The 14,306-nt window shown below is 44.9% G+C and overlaps 1 protein-coding gene across 1 annotated transcript in view; it reads right to left on the bottom strand.

The window, feature by feature from the left end:
- Window positions 1-14,306, bottom strand: part of ZFHX3 (zinc finger homeobox 3) — a 296,035-nt gene that overhangs the window by 125,895 nt on the left and 155,834 nt on the right. Inside the window, 1 exon segment of the mRNA XM_043494742.1 lies at window positions 5,484-5,715. Within this exon segment, the coding sequence (XP_043350677.1) occupies window positions 5,484-5,715 (232 nt within the window).

Genomic DNA, 14,306 nt, shown 5'->3' with positions numbered 1-14,306 from the left:
TTCTTTTGTTCAATTTCATCCCTTCATTTATAAATATCCCCCCTTGGACCCGGCTAATAATTCCTCTCCTTCCTCCTGAAATACTGAAATGCCCCCCTCAGTCACTGCTTAGCTCTGCTATTATTTATCTGTTTCTTTTCAGCTGTCAGCAATGGGCTTGAGGAGCTACACGCATCTCCTTTCCTTTGAACCCTGCCAGCTCAGGTGGGCAGTCTGTAGGCCCTGAATCAACTCTGAAGATAGTGCTTTTAAATTGTAGTTTGAGCAGGAGCAGGGAAGGTAGGTGGGCTACAGAGCCCAAGCGGCAACGTCTATGGAGCTATTGTTAGTGCATGAGCGTGAGCCCGAGTCTGCTGACCCAGGCTTGGAGACTCACTGCCACAGACTGTGTAGGCACACTTTAAGGGACCACAACCAGCCTGTGCAATCACCTCCACAGGAGTGATGGGAGCCCAAGGTAGTGTGTCACTGGAAATTCAACTGGACAAGACCCTGAAGCACACCCAGCAGGGAACAATCTGCCCTAACCCTAGAGTCACAGGCTAAGGGAGACCTAGTCGGGGTTGTTGGTCTCTAGCTCCTAGGATCCTGAAAGGAGAACATTTATTAGGGAGAACTAAACCACCAACATCCAGCCCACTTACTAGCCAGGGCCTCTCTTCACTGACATACAGAGAAATGGGACCATGTTCTATCATCTATTTGGACACCTTCATCTACAATTCTCTAAGGGCATAAAAGCAAGCGAAAAAAGATGAAAGTATCCATTCTCCACTTTGCTTTTGTACCATCTCAGCCAAATGCAAACTCAGTTGCTTTATTACTCTGTGAGCACACCCAATGAGCACGGTCTTCTACTGGGGGGGTGACCTGACATTCTGGCAAACAAGAATCCTCAGGCTGTCAGTATTTATTCACTTCTCTCAAAGGTTGGCTGAGAGGCTTCTTAAAACTGTAAAGAAAGTGAAAAGATTCCAAATCATTAAGGTGACCTGCAAAAGGGGCTGGCTCCTCTTTTGCATCTTTATTAGGTAAAGAGACTTTTTTCCCCTGCATTTTTTCAACTAGAAACCTAGAAACATTAGGAATGTCAAGTTTTGCCCTCCTGTTTGTTGGTGCTTTCCAGGGAGAACCCCCAGTGATATGGAGTGAGATCTCTCAGCCCAGATTTGAAATGGTGGATCACGGAAGACTGGAGAAGAGATAATGTAGTGCCCATCTTCAAAAAAGGGGAAAGGGAGGGGCTGGAGTACTATAGACCAGTCAGCCTGAGCTTGATACCTGAGAAGCTACTACTCAATTTGCAAATACCTGGAAGATGAAGGGGTATCACTAGCAGACAGCATGGATTTACTAAGAATAAATCATGCCAAACCAGCCTGATTTCCTTCTTTGATAGGGTAACTGGTTTGATGGATGGGGGAATGCAGTGGACATAATATACCTGGACTTCAGCAAGGCTTTTGACACAGTCCCACATGACATTCTGATAGGTAAGCTGGAGAAATGCAGGTTTGGCAGAACTAACATTAAGTGCATACATAACTGGTTAAACCACCACAAACAAAGAGTAACTACAGATGGAATGATGTCAGATTGGAGGGAGGTCTCAAGTGGGGTTCCAAAGGGATCTGTTCTGGGTCTGGTGTTATTTAATATCTGTATTAATGACCTGGATGTAGGAATAAAGAGCAGACTGATCAAATGTGCAGATGACACAAAGCTGGGGGTGTGTGGTTTGCAAACACATTGGAGGATGGAGCTAAAATTCAGAGGGATCTTTATAAATTGAAGACTGGGCTACACACAACGAAATTCAACAAAGACAAAATGTAACGTGCTACACTTAGGGAAGAAAAACCAAATTTACAAATACAGAATGGGGGATAACTTGGCAGCAGCACTGCTGAAAAGGATCTGGGAGTTGTGGTATAACACAACCTCAACATGAGTCAACAGTGTGATGCTGCTGCAAAAAAACCAACAACACACACATGAAATTTTAGGTTGCATTAACTTAGGCATAGCATGCAAGTCATGGGAGACGATAGTACGGCTCTAGGTAGTGCTGGTTAGGTCTCAGCTGGAGGACTCTGTCCAATTTTGATCACCAATGTATAGAAAGGATATTGATAAACCGGAAAGGAGCCAGATGAGAGTGACAAAGATGATCAAAGGGATGGAATGCAAGCCATATGAGCAAAGGCTGAGGGAACTGGGTATGTTTAATTTGGAAAAGAGGAGATTAAGGGATGGAACACGATAGCGGTCTTCAAATATTTGAAAGGCTGACATAAAAAAGATGGAGAAAAGTTGTTCTCTCTTGCCACAGAGGGCAAGACAAGAGGCAGTGGCTTCAAACTGCAGCAGAGCAGATTTAGATTAAATCTCAGGAAAAACTTCCTATCTGTAAGAACAGTAGACCAAAGGAACAGGCTGCCTAGAGGATGTGGAAGCTCCTTCACTGGAGGTTTTTAAAGGAGGCTGGATAGTATTTGTCTTGGACGGTTTAGACACAACAAATCCTGCATCTTGGCAGGGGTTAGACTAGAATGACCCTTGCAGTCCCTTTAACCCAGTGGTCCACAATGCGGTGCCTGTGGGTACCATGGCGCCCGCCAGGGCATTTATGTGCGCCTGCCTACTGAGAAGGGAGCACTTCTGTCGGACAACCCACCGCCGAGGAGTGAGGCCGCCAGACAACCAGCTGCCAAAATGCCGCCGCTTCTCAGCGGCATTTTCGCTGCGACGCTTCTCGATGCTGCTGCTTCTCGGCGTCATTTCGGCAGCTGGTCATCTGGCACCTGCCACACTCTTTTGGGAACATGAATATGCTCTACCAACAGAAAGGTTGGGGACCACTGCTCTAACCTGATAGTTTTAGGATTCTATGATTGTTGAATCTTTAACAAAGGGAGATTTTCCCTCAATGTTTGTAAAAGACTTAGTTAAATAAGTGTTGAAAAAAGTTTTAAACACTCCAAAATTCCCTTTCCCTCTCAGCTAGTCAGGTTCCACTTCCTCAGTACCTGTGATGTCATAACCCTAACAGTTCTCCATTTATTCATAAATTCTTCCAGGAAAAATAGACAAGTCCTGAACTTTTAAAGTAAAAGAAAATGTGTTTCTTTAAAAAAAGGCTTTCAGCCCTTCTTTACACAGCATAAAGGGCCCAAGTCATTATTTTTCTCTTTTGCATTTCACCTTTATCAAACTTACATGTGCTACAAAATACACACAGAGTCGTCTTTCACATGTCAATACATTGTACTGGGAAACGGAAAGATCTTCTCCAGTGCAGCACAAGGTCGCCTCCAGCAATCTCCTCTCACCCACACAGGGAAAGCCAAGGAGCTGCAGCCGCAATTGCAGCCCCAGGGATCGTGTGGCAGTACGGTATATTTTCACTGCTTTTGTCACCTGTGCGGAGCTGGATTCCCTCCTCTCCGCCTCCACAGAACCCCTGAGCCTGCAGACTTGGTACTCGAGTTATAAAACCAGATTTAACCCTTAGTAATTTGAAATCTTTTGTTTTGCTTATTCAGGTATTTTCAAGCATTTCAGTTCCTCTTTGATCAACATGTATATCAGCAACCACCAAACCCTTCATCCACCAACACATTTCTAAGATGTGCATTTTTTTTTTCTGTCCACACAATGTAAGCGTTCATCCAGATGTTCACCCTGTCTGGATGACTGCACCCTGAGATCAGTCCCTATGATAGGGCTGGTCAGGGATCTTTCCACAAATACTATTTTTTAAAAAAAAGCTAATTAAATCAAAAACAAAAAACTTTCATCGGGAAGTTTTTGAGGCCCAGGATGGAATTTATGGTCAAAAGGAGAGAGGGAAAAGGAGAGGGAGAGAAATAGCCAGTCCTCCAGTGGCCCAGGCACTCACTTGGGATGTAGGAAACCCCTCGAGACTTGCTCTGAATCAGGCAGGGTACACACATGAACCTGTCTCCCCCATAATACAGTTAAGTGTCCTGACTATTGGCTATTCTGAGATGTTAAGGGTCACGGCCACATCCACACACGCACACAAAGTTTTGCAAGGTCTTGGTTTCATTCCAATACAGAACACAAAATGTCCAAACCTCAACAAACTTTTGTGAAACAGAATTCCTGTTCTCTTGCCATCCCTAATTACGCACCCTGTTAAATCCCTCCTCCAGCTCCCTGCCAAGTCCCACACAAACATCATTGTGCCTTCTTCCACACTGCCCCTTACACATGGAATGTTCCTTCCGAACCAGTCTGTAGGACACCATCCTCTCCTCCTCCAAACACCTCAAGAGCCACCTCTGCTGCAATACCCAGAGGAAATCAATCAGTGAATGAAGATATGAGGGGCACATGGCATAATTGACCCTTATTTATAATCGACCAGGAAAAATGCATCATGGACCGTGAAATCTGGTCTCCCCCCGTGAAATCTGATCTTTTGCGTGCTTTTACCCTATACTACACAGATTTTATAAGGGAGACTAGCATATCTCAAATTGAGGGCCCTGACCCAAAAGGAAGTTGCAGGGTGGTCGCAAGGTTATTTTAGGGGGTTTGTGATATTGCCACCCTTACTTCTATGCTGCCTTCAGAGCTGGGCAACCAGAGAGTGATGGCTATTGGCCAGGTGCCCAGCTCCGAAGACAGCGCCCTGCCAGCAGCAGCATAGAAGTAAAGGTGGCAATTCCAGACCAGGCCATCCTTACTTCTGCACTGCTGGTGGTGGCGGCTCCGCCTTCAGAGCTGAGCTCCTGACCAGCAGCCATCACTACCCAGCTGCCCAGCTCTGAAGGCAGTGCCACCGCCAGCAGCAGCTCAGAAGAAACAGTAGCAGTACTACAACCCTCCCTACAATAACCTTGTGACCACCCCACAACTCCTTTTTGGGTTAGAATCCTGACAAATAGAACACTGAAATTTCAGATTTAAATTGCTGAAATCATGAAATTTGTGATTTTTAAAATCCTATGACTGTGAAATTGACCAAAATGGACTGTGAATTTGGTAAGACCTTATTTATAATTATCTGGAAAAAATGCAAATATCCACCTATTAAAGGTGACTGAATTTGATTTTATCCCTCATCCTCTTATGTCCCTAGTTATTTTAGGTCCCAGACTTATGCATGTATTTAACTTCACATATTCAGTTAGTCCTACTGAAGTCCATGGGACAACTCATACATATGAAATTAAACGTGTTCAAGTCTTCACAGGGTTGGAGCCCTACATTGTAAGCTCTCTGAGGCTAGGATTACATTTTCTGATGTGTTGGTACAGCACCCAGCACAATGGGCCTCTGATCCTGACTGAGGCTTGCAAGGCTACTATAATAAATACTATCACCTCGAAAAAGGAAGAGAGACCATGACAAGGAAATTCTGAAGCTGGCTGAGAAATTCTGCAGACTAACTCTCCAAGTCAAATGTCAGAACATACACCAGTCAATAGCAATAGCTAAGAAATGCCACTCACCGGCATCAGCAGCTGGACACTTGCGGATGGTGAAGATCTGACCTAAGTCCTCCTCTTCCTCAGGGAGGCCCTTCTGAAGGCGCTGCAGTTTGCGCAGGCTCTCACTACGCTGATGTTTCATGGAGCGCACATGTTGGATAAGGTTCAGCTTGGCCTTGGTGGAATAGTTACAGAGGACACAGTGATAATAGCAGCTTTCGCCCTCAAGCCCGCTCTCATGATGCTGAAGGTGCTGTGAAGAACAAAGCAGACACACATGAGTGACAGAGTTAGAAAATGACCCATCCCCAACCTATATGGGCTACAGCACTTGAAGCTCCAGAAAGGTTACTTGGAAACTAACTAGCAGGAACACACCTTGAACAAGAACAAGAGCAAGAATTTCCTCTGTTGAGAATACTATGAAGGTACCAAAAATGGGGATTTCCTGGCACTATTGTACTGACTGACAGCAACAGCATTTATTGAGAGGCGGGGCTGACTTTGGGCAGATGAGCGATACAAGTGGGCATAGTACTGTTTGTTTTGTTTTTTTATTAAAGGGCTGCCAGTATGCTCAGCACAGTACAAAACACACAGTCACTGCCCCCAAGAGATTGTAATCTAGCCGTACAGACAAAACACTTCAGCTACAAATTGCACGGGAGGGCAAAAAGGGCCAACAAGAACTCCAGAGTGGTGGGGTGTTTTTTTTTTGTTTTGTTTTGTTTTAAATGAATGGGTCTGTTAACCCACCTCTCTCCAAGTTTATCTTTCATATGCCTGGTGGAAAGGGGCATTTGAAGGGTGGATCTGAACCAAGAGAAAGGCTGCTTTTTGCACTGCAGTGAGATGATGTTTCAGTGGTCAGGGCAGCACAGGACAACCTCTTGATTCCTCAGCCACTGAATCTCACCAAAAACCATCTCAGCAGAGCCCGCAATTATAACTAATAAGGGTCAACCTTCATTTTTGATCCAAAGTCCCACACAAATCATCAATAACTCACTGCTCGTGGCTGTCCACTAGTGCGAGCGGAAGTACTAAGTCAAGGAGTTTAGCATCATACATGGGAAAGAAGTGAGCCCACTACCACACACATCCCTGCAGATACGGAGTGCCTCCATCCCTCCTCTGCTGTGTCCCTCACTTGGAGGCCTGACTACACAGGGGAGTCTGGGAGGGCTGAAAGCTGTACTTAAAGGGGCCTCATGCCCTATAGGACTATAAGTTGAATGGCAGGAAAAGTGGATTTGACAGTGACCACACAACCTTTCAGGCTGATGGGGGCCCATTGTGCATTGTGCTTCAGTGCTCCTCTCCCACAACTGATCACTGAAAGGCACTGAAGTCTTGCGGAAGGCTACAAATATTAGGGATTGGTGCTGTCCCAAGAGAGGAAGAGGAGAAGATGAGGGGGCAAAATGTAGTAAATGATGGAGAAAGCTGAAATCCATGTCTTCCTACACTTGGGGATGTTAAAACAGAACTTCCCACTCTTTGCTTCCATGGAAAGTCATCAGGGAGATAAGCATGTGCTGGAACTTGCACAGCAGCAACAACAGAGATCAAGCTTTTTCACTGAAAGAAAAATGACTGATCCAACATTAAAAAACTGTTCAAAACCAACGTATGGAATTTGGCAAGAGTCTCTCTCAAACAAGCTGTTCCAGGGAGGAAATCAGAGAGGGAGATCTGATCTTATGTCCAACAGACAATTACATCTGATAAATGCTCAACTAAAACAGAGGAATAAAACAGAAGCAGCCCTTGATTGCAAAGAACCAATTCCAAGGGACCCTGGAAAGAGCTCATAAGAGCAGAGTTGCCGAGTATATGCATCCTCTGGTTTTCTGTTTGTAAAGAGAAGGTTTAACGCCTACCACCCCAGGGTCCATTCCCTTGGAAATGGACAAAAGAAGTAGGATGATCTGATAGAGATGGCCAGAAACTAAGTGCACTAGCAACAGCCTCCTTTTCAAGTAATTCAGAGCAAGCTGCAGAAAAGCTTCCCCCTCCCACATGGAGATCTCATAGCCAAGCCAGCCAGTGCCAGTGGAGGACAGTTTACCCCCTTGATCAGCAAATGAAACCTGTCAGTTCTCAGATCCAGAGTCCCCAGGACACTGGGGAAAGGGGTAAATGTTATTTACCACATTGCTGTGAATCCCAAAGGCTGGAACAAAGAATTCTTAGAGAAAGACACAGGCAAGAATTCGCCCTCTTAGCTGTGCAAAAGCCGCCCCACTGTGCTCTCTCATTTTGGGGTTGAGCTGGTGCTGTTCCCATAGGTTCTGCACTGGCATTCCCCATTCCCATGGCATTTTGTTCCTGCCTGCTAAGGTGAAGCAGGGACACAAGGTCAAAGGTCAAGGAAGAATTCCCAGGCCAAGCCATTTCTGGTTACTGCCTGTACCTGCAACAACCTGCAACAACATGCAATAACCCAAACCCTCTCCTGTATTGTCCTGCACCGCAAGCTCGGAAGTGTCCATTCTTAGCACACAGCCCCACAGGCAGCTGCTCCTCACTGTCTATAGCAGCCCAGGAAATCCTTCTTTCCCATTTGTTCTACTTAGGGAAAACTTGCGTCAACCAATCTTGGGCTGCGTTCTCAAGCTTTGGTCACCAAAAAGCATTACCTATATGAGGAGAGGCTATCCTAGACTGCAGACCGCTGCCTCGTTGTACCTGCCAGCCATGGCTGAGGTACATATGTACTGCTAAAGACACACATTACCCAACTCTCTCTGTCTGGATGACTGGGATCTGCAGTAGGGTGCCGAAGAGATAAACAATCTTTCCAAGCCAAGGACATGCTTAAAACTAGAAAGGAGCTAGAGCTGTTGCTTTTGACCAGAAGGAGTGCATGAAGAGAATAAATTCATTCCTGATCCAGCTAATTAGAATAGTCTCATTTGGGATCATAATGTATTTAATTAAATTCACTGTAGTATCTGAAGAATCCACCAAGGCACCAATCCCTCTGCTGCCCTCAAAGAAACTTTCCAGAGCTCTCTCTTTCGTGGGCATTTTACTCCTCTTTCCTCTGCTTAATCTCTACTGTCTGTGTGCATTAACTTAGCCTATGCTATAGCCAGAAAAAGAGCAATTGCTTCAGATATAAAAACAAAAGACGCATGAGAGTAGTGATTTGACAGTGTCTTGCCCAACTCAACCAGCCCAGTGCCTTGTCCTGTCCAGCTCAGATTTCTGCATCACACTCCAGCCACCAGCCCCGGATTTCTTGCTCAATGGGGCTACAAGAAAACTATTTGCTCCCTTGAGTGAAGAAGCCTTCTAAGTCCTGGTGGTACAAATTTCAAATTCTAAGACCCTGAATGAACAGACACAGATGTAGCAATTGCTAACCTAGTCCATCTAACCCAGTTTCCTGTCTCTGACTGCAACAAGTACCAGCTGCTTCGAAACAGTGCAAGGAACCCGAAAAGGGCAATTCTGGAATAACCTGACACTGGGGAATTTTCTTCCTAGCCTTTCATAAGGTATTTCCTGACCAGGAGTGTTGCAAGATCATTGCTACCACTATGCAAAGTTCCAGAAAAGTATTATGGACGTGGATTCTATGGGAGACAGAGGCACAATTTTCAGTCTTTGATTGACAGGGGCGGGGGGGGCCTTACATCCTGGGGAAATATATTTTAAAACAACTTAATAAATGTGGCTCATTTGCGGTGTTCCCTGTGTGCCTGTTCTAAGGATGTGGGTTGTAGTCAGAGACCCTGCCCTCTCAGGTCAGCTTCACTTGCTGCTGCATCCTGTAGTGAAGTCAAAATCCTGGGTGACCTACATTAGTCTGCCATGGAAGCAACAGCGGTCACACACACAGTACTGCGATTTTACTGCAGAATTACACTAGAGGAGTGAAGTGGATGAAAGTCACACACCTGCAATTTTTAGCTGGGGCGTTACTGAAAATGCTGAAACACAAAGATAGATAAGTACAGTTAATGGTCCATCGTGTAGTAAAACTTTCCCCAGATGAGAATTTTCCCTTACTCAAAGCACAGATTCAAAAGACTAAACAAGAGCTTTCATTAGACGATAATTCATCTTGAAAAAAATCAAAAGGATATATTGTTCCGAAAGAAAACTAACCAACTTCGCTCAGAGAACATTGATTTCAGTAAATCTGGAGGAGCTGTTCACCCCCACCCTCCTACCCTGCCTTCCAACAATAGGAAACTTCTAACATCTGGTTCTTCACGCATGGAATGCAAAATATTGATCAGATTTAGTCAAAGCTCCACTTTAAAGTAGAAACAGACAGAAGTACATTCTGACAGAAACCATAAGGGTCACAAGTGAAGCTTCTCAGGGGAATAAGTCCTATTACTGTACACACATGAACCACTGCAACACATGCAGCTCACAACACCTACTCTTACACACAAAAATCAGAAACAACCCTGCCCAGTCCTTCAATGAGGAAACATCTAGTATCTCAATGCAAAGCCATCTGCTGTCCTTGTGGAAGAGGGCAGTTGGGGAAGGATTACAATGCCAAAAGTGTGTCTCAGTGTGTAGCTGGATGTATTTCAACACTAGAACATTTCTGAAGCCCTGGAGGAAATACTCCTGTACGTTATCATCTCTAGTACCTGGCCACAGAAGAAGCCCTACACATTACTAGCTCTTTAGCAGATGAAGAAGAAAAGCTAATCAGAAAACTCAAGAGATTTACCTTTGAGAAACTGGGTTCTCTATTTCATTTTATTCCCACATCAAACATACACCCTGATTCGATCCTCTGTAACAACAACCACCACCAAAATCCTGCTCAAGCAAGAGAGAAAAAGATAGTTTTCCTTATACAAAGTTTGTATCAGAAAGTTAGACTGTGGAGGAATCTACCATGTTGTTTCATTTGGAGGCTGGAAGTCAGAATGATAAAGGAAGTGATATGTCAAATGTTTTTTGTTAGATCAAAATATTCCATTATAGTAAAGATATTAGCATCAACCATTGTGTCTGCCTATTAGCTTTCAATACGGTTAGAGTTTAAAAGAAACCACCACCAGACATTTAGAAACCCAAGACATAGAGTTAAGACTACTTCCTCAGTAAACCACAGACTCATGCTCAAATAACTAGACAGCCTACAGTGCAACTCTGTAGTTTCTCAGACTGATTAAGGAAGTGTTGCTTAATGTTATTTTTCAGTTCATCTTAAAGAAATCAATCTGCTCAGTTGCTCTCTAAGTGAAAGAAATCAGTTAAGAGAGTGATTGTGAAATTGACCCTTGGATTGATCGACTAACTTTCCAATTCTTGTTCATGAACATCTGTCCTGGAAGGTTGTGTCTGCTTGTGTTCTGATAAGCAACAGCATAATAAATGTTCACAGCCTATCACTGTGGACAATGTAATTTTTAAACAAATGAGAGAAGGAATGACACTATGCTCCATTCTCCTTCCTTCCCTTCCCCTTTTCTTCTCACCTCCATTCCTTCAATACCCCCATCCCCTCCTAACAAACCCCACCCACCATTCTTTTTTAAAACTGTGGAGCTAACAGGACATTTGCAACCATCAGATTGTTCACTTTGCTTGCATGTTACCTTACTTCCCCTCCCCACCCCCCTTTTTTTCTTTTGTATTTAGACTGCAAGCTCTTCAGGGCAGAGACTCTCTCTCTCTCTCTCTCTCTTTTACTGTTTACAGCGCCTAGGAGAATGTGGCCCTGATCTCAATTGGGGCCTCTGGACACTATTGCAATACAAATAAATGCATTAAGACAGAAACTAGATAAACATATCCAGGCACATAGGTATAGAACACTTTAAAAAATAGGGTTAATAATGTAGGACACCGTAACCACATAATTATCTTTAACTTGTTAATTAACACACGACTCTTCCACATTTGAACTGCTAACTTGAGCTTAACAGGTCTGCTTTGAATTTGAAAGTGTTCTTTTGAATATGTACAGTAAGTTTATTACTAATACTATGCAGGAAGCCAATTCCTACTGTAGCATTAAGACACTAGACTCGCACTTCCCAGTGACAAGGCAGTGGAACGGAATGCTCTCTTCTGCCTAAAATCCACGAGCCATCTTCAGTGTGTCCGAGTTAAAGATCTGGTGGCGATGTAAAGTGTAACTCTAGCCTGTTGTGGAAGTGCAACACTCACTCTGAATTGCCTGCTTTGTAATGTTTATTATTTTTTAGAAACACACAACAGACTATGCCTGCAACCTTCACTTCACCTTGTGGGAACTTCTCCCTGTTTTTATTTTAGAAGATCCTAAAGTCTGCTGGAGAGGAGTGCTGCTACAGCAGATCCCAGGGACTCCACAAGATTGGAGCCCCAACCCTAACAAACCTTAGAGGGTCAATGGTGCCCTGTAAGTCTGGTGGCCATGAGATCTGCTAACCAGTTCCCACCCACCACCCTACGGAAGAGTCCTGGTGCCGCCGGTCTCATAAGCTCCACAAAAAGGCAGCCTCACTTCTCTAACCCATTACAAGAACCAAGGCTCAGGGCTCCTCACCTGCAGAGTACATAGTAGTGTGGCTCCTCTCTTGTTGCCCTTCCAGGGGCCACAGACCTGGGACTCTCCCTTTTGAGTCCCTCAAAAAGAGAAAAGGAAGATGGATAGCTGGAGGCTTGGGCACCAGCAAAATTGGAAAAACCTCCCTCTCTCCCCTAATGTTGCTCAGATCCCATGGAGGGAACCCTGCGGAGAGAGAACTCCCACCCCTGTTGCCTCCTCAGTCCAAGACAGCTGGTTTGCTTGCTTTCAGTTCTTGTTTCTTGCCTCCAGTCTCAGAGGTGACAGGATAGGCATTCTGCCTGAGCCCGGCGGGATCAGGTGGACTGGGGGAACCTGCTGCTGCAAAGGGATCATTTTAAACATGCCTGCTCTACCCTGTCAGGGTGATATGTTGTGATATTCCCCCAAAGGGTCAACATAAATAACTAAAGTGCTCCCTCTCCCCCGCATCCCCCCAGGGTTGATTTTTCTTCAGTCACTCTATACTACTTAAACTGGCTGAGGGTTCATGGCAGTACATTAATATTACAAATCGATGGGACTCATTTCATATCAAGAATGATACCTGACTGAACAACATTATCCAGTACTTTCCCCAGTGTGCTGAAGATCAGTGCCCAAAGAGGGGTCTTTATTCTCTTCTTTTAGAACTATTAGAGACAAGTTTTCCTCTAAGAGGTCTTGTGAAAGAAAGGAGTAATGTTAAAGAGCAAAGGCTTGCACCTCTCCTCTCACGCAGCCGTCTTTCCAGCACGGGAGTTGCTGTAATTGATGCACTGGTAAACGTCAGTTAAAGAGAGATGTTAAAAGAATTACTAAACACGGCTGCAAGAGGAAGGCTAGCAGGAGCCATATGCAGGCACAAAACACTTCAGTCTGCCATGCCTCAGGGATGCTGGCATCTGGACAGATACGTCGCATTTAGCACTTGCCTCTCCCCAAGAGGGGACAAAAGAGAAAACCAAGAATATAGACTACTTCAAAAGCCCTTGTGCACACACGTACTGGCACACTGGCAGCTGTTGCCATTAGCCTGTGTGAGCGAGGTCTTGGTGGACAGCACATGCCAGCCAGCCTCATTGCCTCCAACTCCTGACTAGTAGGGGTTCAGAAACAAACCTTGGAAACAGGACAGCACTGTTGCTGTAATGACAAAGGGACAGTCTCTCCCTGGATTTGAATGTAGTAATACAAGGTCACACAGGGAAATTGGAGGGTAGAATGTGGCCCTCTGAATTCAGTCTGCCCATTGCAGTGGTGCACAATCCTTTCCAGTCACATCCCCCTTACCAGTAAGAGACTATCCGTGCCCCCCTCCATTACTGCACAGTCAAGGCTTCCTCAGCAGCGGAGCTTGGGCTGAAGGTGAAACTGGGATGGAGGAGGAGCTGTACTGGGGGCAGAGAAGGAATGAGGGCAGAGCTGGTCTGCCGGCAGGACTGGAAGCGTGGTGTACCCTCCCCGCCCCCGGTGGGAGCTCGCCCTGACCCTGCCACATGCTCCCCCGAATATTCCTCTGTGGCCCCCTAGGGGAGTATGCCCCACAGTTTGGGGTCCACTGGATACCACAGATACAAATTCCTGACACTGGGGTTATGTGGAAAGCACTTTACATGCCCATAAGGATTCCATTTTTACCACCAGGCTGTAACTCTGTATGTGATGAGGAACTCCAGCAAAGCTAGAGGATGTTAGTAAATTGGAGAGGGTTCAGAGAACAGCAAAAGGAACAATTAAGCATTGGAAAACCTGCCTTCCAATGACTGACTTAAGGAACTCAACCGTTTCAGTTTAAAAAGGAGAAGATTAAGGGGTGACTTGATCACAGTTTATATATACCCTACACTGGGAACAAAAATTGATAATAGAGGGCTCTTCAATCCCACAGAAAGAGGTAGAACACAACCCAATGGATGGAACTCAAAGCTAGACAAATTCAAACTAGAAATAAACTGTATGTTTTTAACAGTGAGATTAATTAACCAGTGCAACAATTTATCAAGGATCATGGCGGATTCTCCATCACTGGCAATTTTAAAATCAAGACTGACTATTTTTCTAATAGATCTGCGTGAATTCAAAGAGGAATTAATTCAGGGGAGTTCTCTGGTCTGTGTTATACAGATGGTCAGCCTAGATGATCACAGTGGTTCCTTCTGGCTTTATAATCTATTAATCTAGACAAGATGCCAAAATATCGATCCCTAGAATCTGAGGCTAGGACCCATGTATGCAGAATATTGTGACTAGGGGAAGGGATCAGGGCCCTCAGAAGATCTTAGATGCCTCAATTTCCCCCTCTCCCCATAGCTCAGAGCCATAAA

The sequence above is a fragment of the Dermochelys coriacea genome, chromosome 12, assembly GCF_009764565.3.
Source record: "Dermochelys coriacea isolate rDerCor1 chromosome 12, rDerCor1.pri.v4, whole genome shotgun sequence".
NCBI lineage: Eukaryota > Metazoa > Chordata > Testudines > Dermochelyidae > Dermochelys > Dermochelys coriacea.
Note: the sequence above shows the minus strand (reverse complement) of the source record. Positions and strands in the feature narration are given on the sequence as shown.